Source organism: Mobula birostris (assembly GCF_030028105.1).
Source record: "Mobula birostris isolate sMobBir1 chromosome 1 unlocalized genomic scaffold, sMobBir1.hap1 SUPER_1_unloc_1, whole genome shotgun sequence".
Lineage (NCBI taxonomy): Eukaryota > Metazoa > Chordata > Chondrichthyes > Myliobatiformes > Myliobatidae > Mobula > Mobula birostris.
In genome coordinates this window covers 864,905-887,830 of record NW_027274035.1, presented here as the reverse complement: position 1 = coordinate 887,830, position 22,926 = coordinate 864,905, and the positions used below count along the sequence as shown (strand labels likewise).

The 22,926-nt window shown below is 42.1% G+C and overlaps 1 protein-coding gene across 2 annotated transcripts in view; it reads right to left on the bottom strand.

Annotated features, from left to right (window-relative positions):
- Positions 1 to 22,926, bottom strand: part of oxr1a (oxidation resistance 1a) — a 536,209-nt gene that overhangs the window by 12,670 nt on the left and 500,613 nt on the right. Inside the window, exons 12-13 of one of the 2 annotated variants that reach the window (XM_072249890.1) lie at positions 19,353 to 19,433; positions 18,108 to 18,233 (exon numbers count right to left, since the gene is read on the bottom strand). In XM_072249890.1, the coding sequence (XP_072105991.1) occupies positions 18,108 to 18,233; positions 19,353 to 19,433 (207 nt within the window). The remainder of the gene's footprint in view (positions 1 to 18,107; positions 18,234 to 19,352; positions 19,434 to 22,926) is intronic. The other variant, XM_072249891.1, reaches the window with a different exon arrangement.

Sequence of the window (22,926 nt, the reverse complement as noted above, 5' to 3'; positions counted from 1 at the left end):
CTCACATCTCTAATTACTGGGGTTCGATTCTGACTGGTGCCATCCGATTGGAGTTTGAGTGTTCCCCCTATGATTCTGTGGGTTCGTCAAGGATGCTCCACTTTCCTCAGCATCCCAAAGACTTGCTGGTTATTAAGTTAATTGGCCATCATGATTTTCCCCAGGGCTAGTAGCCGATGGGAAAAATTGGAGCAGAAGAGGGGTGGGAAGAGGGGAAAGTGTGACAGAATAGGTTATGATAGGATTGCTGTGAGATCTAGCATAGATTTGATGGGCAGAATGGCCTCCTTCTATGACATAACAAAATAAAACAATACTTTTAATTTGACAAGGTGGCTCCAGGCTCGGTACAACCTGGTATTCCACAAATGAACAGCCAACATTACCCAAGAGTCATGGGTAGTTGTTCCTGAAAAGACAACATTTGACTGACACCAAATAGCCTTTAGACTACTTAGTGTACAAGGACTTAGATAAATTGGAAGAATGTTGGGAAATGTATAACAATGCATTTTGGTAAAAGGAACAATAGTGCAGGCTATTATTTTAATGGGGAGAATATTCAAACATCAGAGGTGCAGAGGGACTAAGGAGTCTTCAGGCAAGACTTCCAAAAAGTTTACTGACAGGTCAAGTCTGTGATAAAGAAGGCAAATGCAAATGTTGCCATTTATTTGAAAGGGAATAGAATATAAAAGCAAAGAGATAATGCTGAGGCTTTATAAGACAATCGTCAGGCCCACTTGGAGTACTGTCAACGGTTTTGGGTCCCATATTTCAGAAAGGATGTGTTGTTATTGGAGAGAATCCGGAGGAGGATCACGAGGAAAATTCCAGGAATGAAGGGATTAATCTATAAGGTTTGGCAGTTTTGGGCCTGCACTTACTGGAAATTTGAAGAATGTGGGGGCAGGAGATCTCACTGAAACCTACCGTTTGTTGAAAGAACTAGATAAGGTGGTTGTGGAGAGGCTGTTTCCGATGGTGAGCGTATCCAGAACGAGACAGCACAGCCTCAAAATTTCAGAAGAGAAGTAAGGAGGAATTTTTTAGCCAGAGAGTAGTGAATCTGTGGAATACCCTCCATTCATCGCACAGAATGAAGGGTCCAGAAACTAAAGAACCAGGACTGAACATTGGCGGATTGCGTTTTGAAACAAATGAAGATAGTTTAACACAAAATACTTTGCAGATGCTGGGGTCAAAGCAACGCTCTCAACACGCTGGAGGAACTCAGCAGGTCAGGCAGCATCCGTGGAAACGAACAGTCAACGTTTCGGACCGGAACCCTTCGTCAGGACTGTAGAGGGAAGGGGCAGAGGCCCTATAAAGAAGGTGGGGGAGTGTGGGAAGGAGAAGGCTGGTAGGTTCCAGGTGAAAAACCAGTAAGGGGAAAGATAAAGGGGTGGGGGAGGGGAAGCAGTGAGGAGATAGGCAGGAAAGGTGAAGAAGGAATAGGGGAAAACACAATGGGCAGAAGGAGGCAGAACCATGAGGGAGGTAGTAGGCAGCTGGGGGAGGGGGCAGAGTGAAATTGGGACAGGGGAAAGGAGGGGGAGGGAATTACCGAAAGTTGGAGAATTCAATGTTCATACCAAGGGGCTGGAGACTACCTAGACGGTATATGAGGTGTTGCTCCTCCAACCTGAGTTTAGCCTCATCATGGCAGTAGAGGAGGCCATGTATGGACATATCCGAATGGGAATGTGAAGCAGAGTTGAACTGGGTGGCAACCGGGAGATCCTGTCTATTGTGGTGGACGGAGTGGAGGTGCTCGACAAAGCAGTCCCCCAATCTGCGTCAGGTTTCACTGATGTAGAGGAGGCCGCACCGAGAGCACCGGATGCAATAGATGATCCCAACAAACTCACAAGTGAAGTGTTGCCTCACCTGGAATGGTGGCAAGAGAAGAGGTGTAGGGACAGATGTAGCACTTACGCTTACAGGGATAAGTGCCGGGTGGGAGATCCGTGGGAAGGGACGTGTGGACCAGGGAGTTGCAGAGGGAACGATCCCTGCGGAAAGCAGAGAGGGAAAGATGTGCTTGGTGATGGGGTCCTGTTGAAGGTGGCTGAAGTTGCAGAGGATAATGTGCTGGATCCGGGGGCTGGTGGGTGGTAGGTGAGGACAAGAGGAACTCTGTCCCTGTTGTGGTGGCGGGAGGATGGGGTGAGAGCCGAAGTGCAGGAAATGGAGGAGATGCAGGTGAGGGCATCATTGATGACAGCAGAAGGGAAACCACAATCCTTAAAGAAAGAGGACATTTGAGATGTCCTGGAACGGAAAGCCTCATCCTGGGAGCAGATGCAGCAGAGACCGAGGAACTGGGAATAGGGAATGGCATTTTTGCATGTGGCAGGGTGGGGAAGAGGTATAGTCGAGGTAGTTATGAGAATCAGTGGGCTTGTAGATGATGTCAGTGGACAGTCTGTCTCCAGAGATGGAGACCGAGAGATTGAGAAAGGGGAGAGAAGTGTCCGAGATAGACCAAGTAAATTTGAGGGTTGGGTGGAAGTTTGAAGTAAAGTCGATGAAATTGACAAGCTCAGCATGGGTGCAGGAAGCAGCACCAATGTAGCCGTCAATGTAGCAAAGGAAAAGTTGGGGAGCAGTACCAGTATAGGTTTGGAGTACAGACTGTTCCACATAACAAACGAAGAGGCAGGCATAGCTGGGGCCCATGTGAGTGCCCATAGCTACACCCTTGGTCTGAAGAAAGTGGGAAGAGCCAAAAGAGAAGTTATTAAGTGTGAGTACCAGTTCCGCCAACCGGAGGAGGGTAGTGGTGGTGGGGAACTGGTGAGGTCTATGTCCAGAAAGTAGCGGAGGGCTTTGAGGCCTTCTTGATGGGGAATGGAGGTGTATAAGGATTGGACATCCATAGTGAAAATGAAGCAGTCGGGACCGGAGAACTGAAAGTTATTGAAGAGGTGGAGGGCATGGGATGTATCCCAGATGTAGGTGGGGAGGGACTGAACTGTGGGTGACAAAATGGAGTCTGGTATGCAGATACAAGTTCGGTGGGGCAGGAGCAGGCAGAAACTATGGGTCTACTGGGACAGTCAGGCTTGTGGATCTTGGGAAGGAGGTAAAACCGAGCAGTACAGGGTGTGGAATTATGAGCTTAGTGGCTGAGGATGGAAGGCCTCCGGAGTTGATAAGGGTGGTGATGGTACGGGAGACAATGGTTTGATGTTTTTTGGTGGGGTCCTGTTCCAGGGGTAAGTAAGAGGAGGTGTAGAGAGCTGCCGTTTAGCCTTAGTGAGGTAGAGGTCCGTCCGCCAGACTACTACGGCAACACCTTTGTCTGCGGGTTTGATGGTGAGGTTAGGATTAGTGTGGAGAGAGTGGAGGGCAGTGTGTTCAGAGGGAGTGAGGTTGGAACAGGAGAGAGGAGTGGTGAAGTTGAGACAGTTTATGTCTCAGCGACAGTTGGAGATGAAAAGATCGAGTGCAGGTAGAAGGCCCGGGCGAGGTGTCCAGGAGGAGGAGGAGGGCTGAAGACAGGAGAAGGGGTCATCAGTAAGGGGAGGGGAATCCTTGCCAAAGAAGTAGGCTCGGAGACTTAGGCGACTGAAGAATAGTTCAGTGTCATGGCGGGCACAGAACTCACTGAGATGTGGACCGAGGGGGACAAAAGTGAAGCCCTTGCTAATGACAGAACATTCTGCCTCAGAGAGGGGAAGGTCAGAGAGGATGGTGAAGACACGGCAAGGATTGGGGCTGGGGTCAGGGGAGGGTGAAGAGTGGGAGGTCTCAGGAGGGAGGGGGTGGGGTTATTCAGGGAGAGCAGGGTTAGGGGAGGATATGGGATCAGAGGAATGGAGGGGTGATGAGGTGTCGGGGGAAGGTTGGGAGTCGCAGGGAGGAAAGAGGGTAGTGGAGGAATAAGACTAGCAGTAGGACCCAGTGGCAGTAAGAGCAGTCCCAGTCTGGAGAGGGTCAGGACCTCGGTCCAGGCTGGATCTGGAGCTGGGGGTGGCAGAGCCTGTAGCCTGCATGGTGCCAGAACTGAGGTTTGAGTCAGAGACCAGTGAGTCCACGACCCGCTGGGGGTTAGTGCCCATGTCCGAGAGGCCGTGGTTCCACTTGCGGTCAGGGTCAGAGTCAGAGGCGATAAGGAAGCACTTCGAGCAATGGGGACAACTAACAGATTGTGTGGTGATGAGGGAAGCGGCATCAAAACGTTCAAGGGAATTTGGGTTTGTGACCTATTCCAGTGTATCGGAAGTACAGTTGGCCCTCCTTATCCGCCAGTTCCGCACGCGCAAATTCAACCAACCGCAAATCGAGAAAACCTGGAAGTGCTCTTCCAGCACTTGTTGTTCGAGTATGTAAAAGATTTTTTTTCTTGTCATTATTCCCTAAACAATGCAGTATAACAACTATTTTACATAGCATTAACATTATATTAGGTATTATAAGTAATCTAGAGATGATTTAAAGTATACGGGAGGATCAGGATCAAAAAAAACCTAAGTTCTCTGACTAAGTAAGTTGGAACAGGTACATCCATCCGAAATTATGGAGGATACATTTTGCTTTTAAGAAAGACCTACATTAGTACCTGTTTTGGTTAACTGAAAGAGGATTTTTGCTTTAACAGAAAAAGACGCTCGCTTTAAACTTGTTTTCCCCGAGAAAGACTACCATGACCATGAAGCCTTGCATGGGCAGGTGTGTGCGCATGCGTGTACGTGCTGATTTTTTTCGACAAATCAATTTTGGCTCAAAATTCCTGATTCTGTTAAGTGACACTACACTGCACATACAGAAAATTCACCCTCCTTCAGTTTCAGTCGCCATTGTTTGAAGTTTGAGTTTCTTCGTGCTGAGTTTCAACACGAAGAAACTCAACACAGTGGCATAGAAACCCCACTGCCAACTAGTATTTTGGCAGTGAATTGCAGAGCAATGCAGACACATCAATGCACAAGTATAAATGCTCACAACGGTGTAGCCCACTTGCATAGGCTACGGCGCAAGCTAGCACACACAAGTATAAATCAGCTTTAAGAGATTACTTTGAGAAGTATAGCAAGCTTGAAAATATTGAAATTATGATGGTATTGGAAAAGGTGTTGATTCTGAACCTTTGAATAAGGTAAATTTGAAGTCTGGATTGGATTCAGGACCGTTGACTTTGCTGAAGGGACAGTGGTTTGGTAACAAGGTGCCTGCTAGTCTGTTACAGTTTGTTTTGGAATTTCAAAATAAACGTGGGGTTGTTTACCAAGTTTGTGGTGTGGAGAGACAAAACTTGGAAGTGTTGCTTTGACCAAGAGGGACCATCTGCAGGTATTATTATGGAAGTATATAGAATTAATGATCGTGGAAATAAAATTAATGAGTTGTTTGGAATTAATGACTTGTTTGGCAGTTCTATGAATGTGTTTAGTTTAGAAAACAGGAGTAATAAGTTGGCACCTGTGCAAGCATCTATTTGAGCCAGTAAGCAAACTGATCACGTGATGGTTAAGTGTTCTGTGGTGAAGTGGAAAAGGGAAAATGGGTGACCAAATGAGATTTTGAATAACAGGATCTGGTTTTGCAGGAATCTGACTTTTTTGTAACAAAGCATGTGAAAGATAAAGACAATATCATGGTAGATTGACTGAATGTTAAGTTTAAAAGTGAAATAGAAACTAGTATTTGTATACACTTCTGTAATGTGCTACATGATAATCACATATGTATTGCTTTATATATTCTGTAATGTACAGTTAAAAGTAACTTTGCTCTTTGAACGATCCAGAGTATTGATAAACGACTGTCACAAGTACTGCAACTAGAAGAAGTTTGCAGAGGGCAGAGGAAGATTTGAAACAGAAGAAACATAGTGACAAAGAGTTCACTGTTTGGACTCTCTCCTAAGTAGCCTGTAAGGGTGAGTTTGAGTTCCATTCGAATACGAAGGTGTGACTGTCACGTAGTTAATCCACAAGAGTGGGTTCTCTGGCGAGTGTAGTATCTTTGTGAATATCACTTGTGCGTTACCCTTGTTTGGGTGTGGTAGTTCACTGAAGAAAGGCCCCCCATGGCAAATCACTGTTGGGAGTTATTTCGTATGTTCTGGAACTGGATAAGTGGCAATCACAGTTGGTGTTTGGGGTATATGGAGTGTCAGGGAGGGGTAGCACCTCTGGTTGGGGAGCATGTCGCGTCCTTTTCAAGGCGGTTAGTCCACCTTTGGTCCCTACCTGGCACTCACAAGACAAAGGAGCAGAAGTAGGTCATTTGGCCCATCCAGTCTGCTCCGCCACTCCACCACAAGCTAAACTATTCTCCCATCTAGTTCCAATTTCCGGCTTTTTCCCCATATCCCTTGATACCCTGACTAATTAGATACCTATCAATCTCCTCCTCAAACACTCTCAATGATCCAACCTCCACAACAGTATGTGACAACGAATTCCATAAATCCACAACCCTCTGGCTAAAAAAATTTCTCCTCATCTCTGTTTTAAATGGGTACCCTCTAATTCTAGGACTGTGGCCTCTTGTCCTGGACTCACCCACCAAGGGGAACAGCCTTTCCACATCTACTCTGTCCAATGCTTTCAACATTCAAAATGTTTCTATGAGATCCCCTCTCATTCTTCTATACCCTAAAGAATACAGTCCAAGAGCTGACAAATGCTCCTCATATGTTAGCCCCTGCATTCCAGGAATCATCCTCATACTCAGCTCTCACTTGTGGCTCCCCGTAGCTGTTTGCATGCGACAGGGGCCACACCCCGGGCAATGGCTTTGACAAGCCGGCTAAACCAGGTGAGGGTAGCCAATGAGTCTCAAACCCTCGGTGAGATAGGGAGTTGTCTATCCCAGCATGTGAAGACAGACTCCGGCGGATTGAGCGGACGAAACCAATGGAAGGTCCAACGGTCAAGAAGGCGGTCTCTGCAAGCATCATGGAACGTGTAGAGCAGGACAAGACACAGAAGACGTTCTGGTCATCCACTGCGCCTAGTCCCATCTCCAGCTGTCTCGACTCTGTCTTGCCGCTGGATCCAGATGGGAACTGGGAAGAGTGAGTGAGGCTGACGCTGCGCAACTCTCCTTCACTTAAATCCAAATCACGCACTAGTCTTAACACCATCACAATGGTGTTTAGGTCCTCATCGACGTCAACGATGGACGAACACAGTGTTTGGGGTAACCTTCTGTGGAAACTACCTGTGTGTGATAATCTTTGCCTGGGTTGGTAGTTTTACCACTTGAAGACGGTACCTCATTGACAAGACTACTGTTGGTGATAATCCATACATGGATTCTGTTTGAGTATCCTGTGGCCACCACATTAGGATGACCCGTAGCTGAATTCAGGTGCGGTACTACTTGTGTTGAAAGGATATTCATTGAAAATCACTGTCGGTTATACCTCATGTGTGGAGTGGAACAACTTCGAATGTAAAACCTACTACTATTGTTGTTTTGTATTGCTGTCGTGGAATCTGTGGAATATCGACGTAATTGCCTTCTCACAACATTCGCCTTTTGGATTACAAATATCTCTCATTAATTAACCTGAGCATTGAACAGAACTATCTTACATTCCATCGTAAGACTGTATCCCTTACCACCTAAGCTTGAAGAAGTTTGGGTTTTATATTTCCACACCTATATATATGCATAATCTCTGCTAACCTGTTTGATTTACCTGGTTTCATATTACTTTATTACGTAGTTACTAATAAAATAGCATTAGTTAACAGCAAAACCAGACTCCAGGTGTGTTCCATTTCTGCTGTTTTTTTTCACCTGTTACAGGGTACATAACAGACTGCGGTGGAGGCCAAGTCTGTGGGTATATTTAAGCGGAAGTTGATAGTTTCCTGATTGGTCAGGGCATCAAAGGATGTGGCGAAAAGGCAGGTGTCTGGGGTTGAGTGGGATTCAGGATCAGCCATGATGAAATGGCAGTGTAGACTTGAATGGCTGAATGGCCTGGGTCTTTTAGCCTTATGGTTCTGATAAAACTGAAATCAATGGGAATTATGGGAAAACTCTCTCCATCAGGAGGTTCTTAAGCAATAGGAGCAGAACGAGGCCATTTAACCCTATCGTGTCTGCTCCATCATTTGATCACGACTGATTCATTTTCCCTCTTACCTCATTCTCCTGCCTTCTTCCTATATCCTTTTGATGCCCTTACAAATCAAGAACCTACCAACTTCCACTTTAAATATACTGAACGACTTGGTCTCCACAGCTGTCTGTCGCAATGAATTCCACAAATTCACCAACCCCAGTTAAAGAAATTTCTCCTCATCCATGTTCTAAAGGGACATCATTATATTCGGAAACTGAGCCACCTAGACTTCTACTATCTACTATCACTGCAAAATCTTCTCAGGGCAGAGTCCTTTTGCACCATGTAGTGACTTCATCAGTAATTGTCTTCGAATAAGATCAAAAGCGTAGTTTTTCCCTTTTTGATGCGCAATATTCATTTTCATTTACAGCACCTTTTTAAAAGAAGCCCATGTCTGCATGCATCAAAACCGACGCAACATTCACAGAATGCTTGAGTGGGTAGATGCTGGTGCACAGCTGAATTATGCTGAAGTTGTGATTTTACAAATGGACATGGTGTTATGTAGTGGGAGTGTTTCAAAATCTTTGCCAGGATGCCAGTAACTTGTTACTAACTGCATCTCTGGAAAAGCCAACACTGATAAAATGGGTTGTATAATGACATTCTACGTTTTATCTTCATAATCTTCCGAGAATTTCTGTTGTTAAAATCTAGATACAATTAGCAAGGTTGTCTAATAAAACCAGGAACCCTTGAATTGACCACCTTGCAGATTGGACTTAATAACCCTGATTTTAAGTTGAAAGTAAATGTTACCATATACAATCATGAGATTCATTTTCTTGCAGACATTCACAGTAGAACAAAGACACACAACAGAAACAATAAAAGCTACACACAAAGACAACCAATGTGCAGAAGACAAGTTTTGCAAATGCAATAAACAAACAAACAAATAAATAAATAATGATTTCTGAGAACATGTGTTGTAGTGTCATTGAAAGTGAATCCATAGGTTGTGGAATCAGTTCAGTGTTGAGGTGAATGAAGTTATCCACACTAGTGCAGGACCTGATGTTTGAACTATTACTGAACTGGTGGCGTGGAACCTAAAACTCCTGTATCTCCTTCATGATGGCAGCAAGAAGAAAGTGTGGCCTCGATGGTAGGGGTCCTTGATGATGGATATTCCCTTCTTGTGGCAGCATTCCTTGTAGTTATGCTGAATGATGGGGAGGCTTTTCCTGGATGGACTGGGCTGTATCTTCCACTTTTTGTGGGCATTGGTGTTTTAATATCAGGCCATGAGGCAACCAGTTAGGGTTCTCTCCAATGTGCATATATAGAAGATGCAGTCTTCTTCAAATTAGTTGAGTGGCACAAATTGCAAATGTAGGCTTCAATGGGTCATCCATTCCAGCCACTGCTGCTCTGTTCTTTTTCCAAGTAACTTTGGGAAGATATGTTGGGAAAGGCTGAACAACATTCAGTGCCTATAAAAAGTATTCACGCCCCTTGGATGTTTTCATGTTTTATTGTTTTACAACAATTAAATCCACTATGATCCACTTGGCTTTTTTTTTGACACTGATCAACAGAAAAAGACTCTTCGTGTCATGAAAACAGATCTCTACAAAGTGATCTAAATTAATTAGAATTATAAAACACACAATAATTGATTGCAAAAGTATTCACCCCCTTCAAGTCAGTATTAAGCATCTTTGGCAGCAATTATAGCCTTGAGCCTGTTTGGATAAGTCTCTAACAGCTTTTCAAATCGGGATACTGCAATTTTCCCCCATTCTTCTTTACAAAACTACTTAAACTCTGTCAGGTTGCATGGGGATCATGAGTGAATAGCCCTTTTCATGTCCAACCACCAATTCTCAATTGGATTGAGGTCTTGGCTCTGACCTGGCCATTCCAGGCCAATAACTTTGTTGTTTTTAAGCCATTCCTACATTGCTTTGGCTTTATACTTGGGGTCATTGTCTTGCTAGAAAACATATCTTCTTCCAAGTTGCAGTTCACTTGCAGACTGCAACAGGTTTTCCTCCAGGATTCCCCTATATTTTTCTGCATTCACTTTTACCCTCTACCTTGACACGCCTTCCAGGGTCTGCTGCAGTGAAGCATCCCCACAGCATGATGCAACTACCACCAAACTTCACGGTAGGGATGGTGTGTTTTTAATGATGTGCAGTGTTTGGTTTACCCAAACATAAGTGTTTAGTCCGATGGCCAAAAAGCTCAATGTTGGTTTCATCAGACCATAAAACCTCCTTCCAGTTGGCTTCAGAGTCCTCCCACATGCTTCTGGCAAACTCCAGCTGAGATTTCATGAGAGTTTTTTTTCCCCCAAAAGTGGCTTTCTCTTTGCCACTCTCCCATTAAGCTGCGACTGGCGAAGCACCCAGGCAACTGCTGTTGTATGTGCAGTCTTCTCCCATCTCAGCCACTGAAGCTTGTAACTCCCGCAGAGTTGTCATAGGTCTCTTGGTGGCCTCCCTCAAAAGTGCCCTTCTTATACAGTCACTCAGCTTTTGAGCACAGCCTGCTTTAGGCAGATTTACAGCTGTGCCATATTCTCTCCATTTCTTGATGATTGACTTAACAGTACTCCAAGGAATATTCAATGATTTAGAAATTTTTTTGTATTCATTTCCTGACTTGCGCTTTTCAATAACCATTACATTGCGAGTTTTCACGGAGTGTTCTTTTGTCTTCCTGGTGTAGTTTCTGCCAGGATACTGACTCACCAACAGTTGGATCTTCCAGATACAGGTGTATTTTTACTGTAATCAACTGGAACACCTTGACTGCACACAGGTCTCCAAAAGCAGATCTTTATTTAACTAATTATGTGACTTCTAAAATCAATTGGCTGTACTAGTGATGATTTGGTGTGTCATGTTAAAGGGGGTGGAATACATATGCAATCAAGTGTTTTGTGATTTATATTTGTAATTAATTTAGATCACTTTGCAGAGATCTGTTTTCACTTTGACATGAAAAAGTCTTTCTCTGTTGATCAGTGGCAAAAAAGCCAAATCAAAAGCACTTTTCAATGTTGTAAAACAATAAAACATGAAAACTTCCGGGGCGGGGGGGGGGGGGGGGGAGTCACGTGGGTGCCGAGCAAGATGGCCGCACGTTAGCGAAGCTCCAACAACCCACCACGAAATTCTATTAATTAGAGCATATTTATCTCACCTTGTCTGGATACAGCTGTCCCAGTTAGAAATGGCTTGTTTTCTTCACTAAAGTGCTAATAACAACTTTGTGAGACAACTCTGTACAATGTCAAGACCTTCTAAGAACGCTACCACAAGCCGCGTGGCTCTAAGACAGAGCCCACAATCCGAAGTTCAAGCCACACTAACGACACAGATGGACCAAGGCTCCAACATAGAGAATTTACTGGCTGAGGTTAGTCATATGAGTTCCACTCTACTCGTGGTGGCTGCTCATGTATCTACGATTAAGGAAATGACAACGGAGCTGAAGAACTCCATCAATGCCATTCAAGAGAGGCTGACAGAAGCCGAGGGCCACCTCTCTAGTGTGGAGGACACCACTGTGCAACTGGTGGGTGCTAGCGAGCAGAACAATAAATGCTTGGACCTGCTGTGGAACCATGTTGAGGAGCTTGAGAACAGGAGCAGATGCAACAACGTCAGGCTGATCGGTCTAAAGGAGGGTGCAGAAACGGCCGTTCTGATTAAGTATGTGCAAAGAATCACGTCCGAAGGATTTGGTATCAAGCTGAACGCAGAGTTTGAGATTGAGAGGGCACATCGGGCCTCGGCTCCTAGGCCGGGCGAGAATCGCCCTCCCAGGCTGGTCCTACTACGATTCTTGCGCTCTTCAGCCAGAGAGAAAGTGCTGCAAGCAGCCAAAGCAAAGAGAGGAGTTGAGTGGGAGGGATGCAAAGTTTCCTTCTTTCCAGATATGTCCAGAGAATTGTCTGAAAAATGGAGGGCATTTACTACGGCTCAGAAAATGCTGCAAAAAGTCAACGTGAGGTATACACTCGCTTATCCAGCAGTTCTACGCTTCACATGGAAAGGAAAAAACAAGTTCTTTACTACTGCTGCAGAAGCTGAGAAATTCATTCAGGGAAAACTGCAGCACTGGCACTGACAGAGACAGGATATGATTACAGTAAGAGGTAGAGATAACCTTTTAGGTATAACGAGGTGGGTGGGGAGCTGGTTAAAGCATCTGATTAGGGCTAGGCTTATTAGCTGGCACAGAACTTTGCGGACCATATCGTGTGTCTTTTTCTTTTTCTTTTCTGTTTCTTTGTGGAGTTTATCCTGCCTGTTTGTTTTTATTTGTTAGTTAATCTGGCAGGAATATATTATTTCTATGTTTTTGGGTTATGTTGATTGTTTACTTGCTGTTTGAGAGCGCAGCATTTGCAGTGTTCGTTGGTAATAATTGAGCATGTGGTTAGAGTACAGGTTTTTTTTTGGAGTTTTCATTTTATTGCATTCCAGACTCAGCCATTCAGGTAAATGTATATTTTTGCACAGGTGTGCATGAAGTTTGGGACATGAAAATGGTTAATTTCATATCATGGAACATTAATGGGTGTGGAAACCTAATCAAGAGGAAAAAGATTTTATCATACCTTAAAGGTAAACAAATTGATGTTGAATTTGTCCAGGAAACACACTTTAAAAATGCTGAAGCACTGAAATTTAGAAGAGATTGGGTGGGCCAGGTATTCTATTCACTATTTAATAGCAAACAAAATAGGACAATGATTTTAGTTAACAAAAAAACTTACTTTTGCATTGCTTGGGGAATTTAAAGACAAGGAAGGCAGGATAATTTGTATAGATGCACTGAAAGTAGTACTTTGTAACATATACGCACCTAATAAGGAAGACCCAGACTTTCTTAACAAGGTGAACGAAATTTTAAGTACCAAGGAAGGAAAAATAATTTTAGCAGGAGACTTTAACCAAGTAATGGACCTAGTTATTGATAAAAGCAAATTTCAGACATCACCAGTACCTAGGGACAGGGCTGCCTTACATCAATCTATTGAGGATATCGGTCTGGTGGATATATGGCGATTGGGGAATCCATTCGGAAAAGAATATACATTTTTCTCTCATCGACATAAATCCTACTTTAGAATAGATTTTGTTCTAATATCCAACTCTATTGTTGAACAGGTGATAGACTGTAAAATTGGCCCAATAGCATTATCAGACCATGCACCAGTTGAAATTCAAATTGATTTAAATACTGAAAGGGGAAGGAGGGGTAGATGGCGAATGAATGCTATGCTGTTAAAAGATGAGTATTTTAGTGTTAAGTTGCCTGAGGATCTGACTTAATTTTTTGAACTGAACGTAGGGACCACAGTAAAGCTGTCCTCGGTATGGGAGGCATCCAAGGCAAATATAAGAGGAAAATTAATAGCACAAACATCTAAAAGGAAGGAAGAAAGTATGAAGCAAATAAAAAATCTGGAAGCAGAAATAACTACATTGGAAAAGATCTTATCAAGACAATACTGATGACTTATACAAAGATCTGTGTAATTTAAAATTCCAGCTAAATAGTATATATAACAAAGCAGAATATGTATTATTTAAGATTAAAAACAAGTTTCTACGAAGATGGTGACAAAGTTGGTAAGCTGCTGGCACGATATTTAAAGCAGAATATGAATAGTGTTATACCTGTAATTAAGAAAGGGGATACATTAGTGTCATCATCGAAAGAAATAAATGAAGTCTTTCAACAGTTCTATGAACAATTATATGCATCACCATTTAACCATGACCAGGAGGAGCTGAATCAGTTTTTTGCTAACGTAAAATTGTCTGCATTATCCCCACAAATGGCCGAGTCCTTGGATGCCCCAATTACTAAGGATGAGGCCAGATGGGCTATTGCAGCTATGAAAATTGTGAAATCTCCAGATATGGATGACTTCTCAGTTGAATATTATAAGAAATTTCTGGACATACTGGTTCCTATTCTAACAAAAATCTATTCAGAAACATCTAATTTGGAATCTTTACCTAATACATTTAATGAAGCATTAATATTGTTGATCCCAAAAAAAGACAGGGATGCCATAGATCCTTCTAATTCTAGGCCTATAAGCTTAATTAACGTGGACTGTAAGATACTAACTAGAAAATTGGCTTCGCAATTAGAGAAAGTATTGCCATCTATAATTAATACCAACCAGGTTGGCTTCATTAAAGGCAGATCCCCAACTGACAATTTAAGGAGATTACTGCACTTAACATGGCTGAACTCCTCATAGTCATAGTCATACTTTATTGATCCCGGGGGAAATTGGTTTTCATTACAGTTGCACCATAAATAGTAATAGAACTATAAATAGTTAAATAGTAATATGTAAATTATGCCAGTAAATTATGAAATAAGTCCAGGGCCAGGCTATTGGCTCAGGGTGTCTGACCCTCCAAGGGATGGAGTTGTATGTAGAGTTTGATGGCCACAGGCAGGAATGACTTCCTATGACACTCTGTGCTACATCTCGGAGGAATGAGTCTCTGGCTGAATGTACTCCTGTGCCCACCCAGTACATTATGTAGTGGATGGGAGACACTGAACAAGATGGCATGCAACTTAGACAGCATCCTCTTTTCAGACACCACCGTGAGAGAGTCAAGTTCCATCCCCACAACATCACTGGCCTTACAAATGAGTTTGTTGATTCTGTTGGTGTCTGCTATCCTCAGCCTGCTGCCCCAGCACACAACAGCAAACATGATAGCACTGGCCACCACAGACTCGTAGAACATCCTCAGCATCGTCCGGTAGATGTTAAAGGACTTCAGTCTCCTCAGGAAATAGAGATGGCTCTGACCCTTCTTGTAGACAGCCTCAGTGTTCTTAGACCAGTCCAGTTTATTGTCAATTCGTATCCTCCACCATGTCCACACCGACCCTCTGGATGGAAACAGGGGTCACTGGTACCTTAGCTCTCCTCAGGTCTACCACCAGCTCCTTAGCCTTTTTCACATTAAGCTGCAGATAATTCTGCTCACACCATGTGACAAAGTTTCCTACCGTAGCCCTGTACTCAACCTCATCTCCCTTGCCGATGCATCCAACTATGGCAGAGTCATCCGAAAACTTCTGAAAACACAAGTAGTGTCCCAGTTACTGCCATCTCCCTGGACGCCGAAAAGATCTTTGAGAGGTTGAGTGGAGATTTTTAACCACAGCCTTGTCATTCTTTGGGTTTGGCTCTATCTTTAAATCATGGATTAGAATTTTGTATAAAAACCCTAAGGCTGAAGTTATTACAAATGGTATCATATCCCCATTTTTCAACATTTTAAGGGGTACACGCCAACGCTGCCCATTCTCCTCACTGTTATTTATGATTTTTTTGGAACCATTGGCAATCATGATTAGAGCAGATCCAAATATCAGAGGGGTGAAGGAAGCGAAAAGGAGCATAAGCTGATGCTATATGCTGACGATATTTTATTACTGATTAGCAACCCTCCTAATTCCTTACCCTCACTAATGAAAACAATTCAGTTATATCCTGAGGTACCTGGTTATAAAATCAACTGCAATAAATCTGAGGCTATGCCAATGTCAAAATTGTGTTATTCAAATTCACTATTTCAGTTTAATTTTAGATGGATGCCAGTTGGAATGAAGTATCTAAGGGTCAAACTCAGTCAGAATTTGGACGAAATAATTACTTTAAATTATGATCCATTATTGAGTAGGATAAAAAAATAATCTGGACAAGTGGGGGGCACTGAGACTGTCACTCTGGGGTAAAGTCAATGTAGTTAAAATAGCACCTCAGTTTAACTATCTTTCTATGATGCTTCCTTTAAATATATCAGAGTTGATCTACAAGCAATACAACAAAATTATCAGTGATTTTCTATGGGATAAGAAGCAGCCCGGAATTAAAATGAGTAAGATGTGTATGTCCAGGGACATGGGTGGGCTCAGTATCCTTTGAAACGACCAAGTTAGCTAAACATTGGGACAGGGCTGATGTTGATTTAGATTGGGTAATTATAGAAAGGACCCTGGCTGCACCACATTCTCCCCTTAACATCCTCTCACAACATGTGGAAAATAAGACTAATCTAAATCCTATACTATTTCACTCAAGGAGTGTGTGGAGTACAATTCATAAAACCTGCAGAATGTCACATTTAAACCAGTTATACTCCTCGCTCTGGAATAACCCTAAGATATGCATTGGAAAAAGAATGGTGTACTGGAAAGAATCAAAGATTAAAGTTGTAAATACAGTATGTGATCTCTATGAGAATGGGATTTTTATGTCACGTGGATTTGCAGAGGAAATATAACTTTGTAGATAAAGGGAATTTTTGGAAGTATTTATAAATAAGACATTGCATTAGTAGCATATTTAAGAACGGTGACCCACAAAGTAACTCTAACTGAACACTTTCCATTACCACAGGAGGTTCATAAAGCATCAGTGTTTTATAAAACGTTCAAGCATTCTGTGGGTGAATTGTGTAACAATCTCAAAGCAGGATGGCAGAAGGATCTTGGAAGCGATATTGAAGATAATGAGTGGTCAAGTATTTTATCAAATGTGGGTAGACATATTAGGGAAGTGAGAGGGAAATTTATTCAGTATAAGATAGTACACGGATGTTATTGGACACCAACTAGACTCCCGACGCCGGCCCCCTAGGCCTGCGTCGAAGTAGTAGTAGTAACTAAACTCTACAAAGTGGGGATTGTTGATAATAATTTATGCTGGAAATGTGAAAATGAGGTGGGCACATATTTTCACATGATTTGGGAGTGCTCCATGGCTCATCCATTTTGGTGTAAAGTTCTTGATTTGTTGGGGAGTTGATTGTGTTCCACACTGCCCTTGTGCCCACGCCTTTGTCTCCCGGGTGATAGGACAATGGTACCTAATGTAAACAATGACAAGTTCACTATTTTAAAGGTGGGTCTCATCACAGTTGCAAGAATTATATTGCGAAACTGGAAAAAACCCAGATGTCCCACTGTGAAGGAATGGACTGAGGAAATGATTAAGATTTCATCATATGAACACACGTTGGGAAGAATTAACAGTGAGGGAAAAGTGGAAGACGCGTGGGATCAATTTTGGTTGTACGTTAATTTAAACTTAAATTAGAACTTCTTTCTGTCTCTAAGTTTTATTTGTTTTCCTGTCATGGGATGGCTGTGTAAATATGTTGTACTGTATCTGCTCTTGATTCTTGGTTGGGGCAACTGTAATGAAAATCAATTTCCCTCGGGATCAATAAAGTATGACAATGACTATACTACGATATGCTGTGCTGCTCTGTGAAATAATAAAAATTTGAATTATAGAAAAAACTTCGGGGAGGGTGAATACTTTTTACAAGCACTGTAGCAAGAATTATACCATTCTCCATCACAGTGACTGCACTTGAAAAGTAATCCAAATTACTTTTAGATGGAACCAATTAAAGTCTTTCTTTATTAAAGAGATGCTAACATGATTTCACAGAATGTTACGTGAAACTGGCCTCAACTTTCACAGCTATATCATCTTAATAGTACACACTGGAAGTAGTTTGTGGGAATTCATGGAATGGTTCCGGCAAGCTTGTCTCTTTAGTATGAATCATCCAACAGTTTAGAACAACTTGCAATGTTGCCTCAGTTTCTTTGCCACAAATCATTTTTACATCACTAATATACATTTGTTTTATTGACTCACCAATAACTTTCTATTAAGTCTGAAACTATAAAGTTCTGAAATTGAGTTTTTATTTAAAGCTGTCAAATTTGCAAATAATTTTTAAACACGAAAAGAAAATAAAAGATGATTGCCACTCTCCAATGTAAGAATATTTAATTCCCTGTTAAGACCTCACACACACAATACCAACTTAATATAGTCATTGTAGTGTAAAAATCGAGGTCATCCTTTAATTATTGAATTAAGCACAACCTTTTTTTGTATCAATAAAAAGTGCATGTAAAGTAGCAAAACAATCAGGTATTCAGCAATATTTTTAGCATATATTCTGAACTACAATTACCTTACCTTTTCAATCTGATCTGTTTGGAGCAGTTCACTCTTTTCACTCAGGTTTGGCCGAAACGTTTCAGGTTCCAAGTCAGGCTTTGAAGTTGCATTTTGCCTTAGACTGGTTTCTTCCCGTGTCGTTATCTAAAAGCAGGGATAATATTAACCACAATGCTACTTAGTCAGTCACTTGAAGCAAGTTCGATGAATTGGTGCAAGGTCCCAAGCAAAGTAAGTCCAACTTAAAATTAACTAGCAATCCCAGAATGTTTCAGGTTTACCTCTCAAATATTTCACTGCCTTTTTGAAATAAAATAAGCTCAGAAGCAAAGCTCCCAAGAATATGCAAGAAAAATATGCACGATTGAAAAATTTGGCTTCTGATAATGTTAAAGACAAATTCCATACTGTTTGAGCAGTAAGCTATATGCAAGGAAGAAATGCATAAATTCATAGGTGAAAGAAAATTAGCTTCCAACAGTATTAATTTGAAAACTCAAGATTTAGCACCAAAGGTGCCAAACAATAACAAACCAAGAACGGTCAATTCCCCTTAATTATCATTAGTGCATTAATCTGACATCATAGCTGAAATATGCATTGAAACTTTGATTTTGAATTGGAAGTGCTCAGGAGCAGAGGCTGTGAAGGACAATGTTGCTACCAACATCAATACACATTGCAGAATTAATGTTGGCTCTAGTATATAGTGCAGGTTCGTTCGGTGGTGCCACTGGAAAACTGGGATGCACATTAATTGGACGATACAGTGTTACTTCTACAATCTACAATGAAATTTGAAAAGAATGGAAGCAATAAGATAATATATTGACAATACGCTACCTTAAAATGAAGCACTCAAAATCTCTATTCAACTTTTCACATTCTGAACACTATAATTTCGCTCCACATCAAATTGCACACATTAAGTTCAGCAGTAACATAGAGAAGCTGCTTAGTATCACAATGGTTATGTGATAATAAGAGCACAGTTTGAGGAACCCATCATACAGAGGACAGAATATTGCCACTTTTCCCTCTGTTCCATAATTAACTCCCCTGCATGCAATGTGCTTTTATTATCCAGTGGTGTGTTGGTTAAAACCAAAACCAAAAAAAAACTTCTACAGCTTTGATAAACTGCTGCTGCTGAGGCAAATATGATGCAGGTATATTTGCCACTTGTAAAACTTAAGGATGCATACAGCACATCTGCTCTAGCTTTTGGGCAAATAAATAATAGGCTTAACTACAGATGGGCACCTTGAGACGTCTGCAGAGCTTGCACAGTTCTTCAGTGTTAAGAGCATCGATCCTGCGATGGTACTCAGTCACTGATACTACCTAAATACAGAGACAGGAAGAAAACAATTCCACTAACATTTTAAAAAAGGAATAAATAGATAGATGAAGATTATGGACAGAAAAACAGGAATATTAAGTCTGGAATGGAACCTTAAAGAAATAAAGGCAGTTTTGTGGGACTTGTGGAGGAAGGAAATCAGCAAAAACTAAGGTTAAGTTAGGCTGTTAAAAACCCATACGGTACCTGAAAATCGTTAGATAATTAAATATGTTGAAATGCTTTTAAATAGTGAAATACTGGAAGTCTATCATAATCTATCATAAAAAGGTCATTAATTTTCATGCAACACTGTTTGAAAAATATTATTCACGAAGAGCTGTCCAGATAACTTACACAAATAAGTTGCTTTCAAATATTATAATACACTGATCATAAAGATTTTTTCTGTAATTAATACCTGGAAAGGGAAATCCTAAAACCTTTTTTTTAAATTGCTGCACTTAAAATGAAATGATAATGCTGGAAATGTAAGACATTCTGAAATAATATGAAACAGAATTTTGATACCAAGATCAATTCTCATAGCTTACATTCTTCACTTTATTTACCCCAAACAACTCATAACAACCAAGATTAAAACAGTGTACAATTGTGGATTAAATTTGTGTACAATTGTGGATTGTGAATCCAGAATCATTATTCACGTTGCCTTTTTAAACCAGCAGAGACAATTGTATTCATCTCAAAGCAATTGGAACTACATTCTATGCATATCTTTCTAAGCCCAAATAATGTGATCACAATTTCTTAACATAAACCTGAATATTGTTGCATTTCAAGCATCTGTCACCCAAGTGTAACAACAATGAGAAGTGGCAGGCAGACCAATTTTCAACAGTAGTTATGCTTATATCAGAATTTATTTAATGAACAGGAAGGATGTGATTAAGCTAGGGAGGGGGCAGAGGAGTTACACAGGAATACACCGGAGGGCTTGAGTTATATGAGGAGATTGGACTGTCTAGGACTACTTTCCCTGAAGTGATGAAGCCTGAGGAGTAAACTTAAAGAGATTTACAGAATTATGGGGTCATATTTTAAGGTAGATTGCTATTGTCTTTTCCACAGCATAGTGGATTGTAAAACTAGAGGACATAGATGGTGAGGGGCAAGTTTTTCCACAAGAGGTCACAGAGGAACACAGCATGGATATAAGCTGTTTGGTCCAACCAGTCTATGGTGACCATGTTACCTAATTAGTACCAATTTCCTGCATTGAACCCATATCACTCCAAGCCCTTTCACGTACCTGTCCAAGTGCTTCTATTCTACCTCATATCTCTAGCACCAGACTGAAAGAACAAACCAGGTCTGTTAGGACTTTTTGCAGAGGTTGAGATACTTCGGCTATTAGGCAATTGGCAAGGGCCAATAAAACTAATAGTGAGGTTTAAGTAAAGCAGACGTAGCAGAAGTGGACAGAGTTAGATTGGGAAACTGAGGTTTTGGCAATATGGAAGCCAGATTGAAACTTCTGTTAAATTCCTCCATTTTTTAAAAAATTAGTGCCTAGCTAGAACAGTGTGAATGGATCCAGGTCAGTTGTGTGCTCCTGTTGCAAGATGTGGAAGATCTGAGAGACCTCCACTCTCCCTGATTGCTATATCGGTGAGAACTGCATCTGGATGCAGCTTGTTACAGACTGTGTTAGGGAACTGGAGCTGGAGCTGACCTACAGCTCATTCGGTAGAATGAGGAAGTGAAAGGAGCTACAGGGAGGTAGTCACTCCCAAAGTTGGAGGAGCCAGGTAGCTGGGTGCCTCATGAGAGAGAAAAGCAACAGGCAGGCAGTGCAGAGAACCCTTTCCCCTCAATAACAAATATGCCACTTTGGACTCTTGGGAACGTTGACACACCAGGAACTGAGCATGGCTCTTGCTCAGATGGGAAGGGGGGGAAAAAAGAGGAGTGCAGTGGTGATAGGGGTATAATAGTTCCAGATTTCTGGATCATTGGGACCTCTTCTAGTGAATGCAAGATCAGCAAAGAAGGGACGGGTTACATGCAGACTTTAGGGAGACCAATATCCTTGTAGACAGGCTTGCCAGAGCTGCTGGGGAGGCTTTAAAACCAGTTTGACAGGGGGAAGGGAACCACAGCAATAGGTCAGACGATGGAGCAGTTGGTGTAAAGGTAGATGCAATACATAGGGAGACTGTAAGGAACGAGAGGCATTGGACAGTGCATAATTACCGTCAATTGGATGGGTTGAAAAGTATCTACTTTAATGCAAGATATCGGGAACAAGAGTGATGAACTTATAGCATGGAGCAGTACATGGAACTACACCTTTTTGGCCATATCAGAGACTGGGTTGTCACAAGGGCAGAAATAGCTATTGGGCTATTGGATGTTCCAGGGTTTAGATGTTTCAAAAGGGACAGAGAGGGAGGTAAAAGAGGTGCGGGAGTGGCTGATTGCTAATCAGGGATGGTATCACACCTGCAGAAAGAGAGGATGTCAGAAGGGGATCAGCTACTACATAGTGCAGATGCAAGTTAGAAACAGGAAAGGAGCAATCACACCATTAGAAGTATTCTTTGGACCCCCAACAGCAACAGTGACAATGAGGATCAAACCAGGAGACAGATTTTAGAAAAGTGCAAATATAACAACCATGGTATCATGGCTGCCTTCAACTTCCTCAATATTGATTGGCACCTTCTTCGGGCAAAAGTTTAGAAAGAAGAAACATAGAAAACCTACAGCACAATACAGGCCCTTCAGCCCACAAAGCTGTGCCGAACACGTCCTTATCTTAGAACTACATAGGCTTACCTATAGCCCCCTATTTTTCTAAGCTCCATGTATCCACCCAGGAGTCTCTTAAAAGACCCTATCGTTTCTGCCTCCACCACCGCCGCCAGCAGTCCACTCCACGCACTCACCACTCTCTGCATAAAATAAAATTACCCCCGACATCTCCTCTGTACCTACTTTCAAGCACCTTAAAACTATGCCCTTTCATGCTAGCCATTTCAGCCTTGGGAAAAAGCCTCTGACTATCCACACGATCAATGCCTCTCATTATCTTGCACACCTCTATCAGGTCACCTCTCATCCTCCGATAGTTCACTCAACCTATTCCCATAAGGCATGCTCCCCAATCCAGGCAACATCCTTGTAAATCTCCTCTGCACCCTTTCTATGATTTCCACATTCTTCCTGTAGTGAGGCGACCAGAATTGAGCACATTACTCCAAGGGGGGTCTGACCAGGGTCCTATATAGCTGCAACATTACCTCTCGGCTCTTAAACTCAATTCCACGATTGAAGGCCAATGCACCGTATGCCTTCTTAACCACAGAGTCAACCTGCATAGCAGCTTTGAGTGTCCTATGGACTCGGACCTCAAGATCCCTCTGACCCTCCACACTGCCAAGAGTCTTACCATTAATACTATATTCTGCAATCATATTTGACCTACCAAAATGTACCACCACACACTTATCTGGGTTGAACTCCATCTGC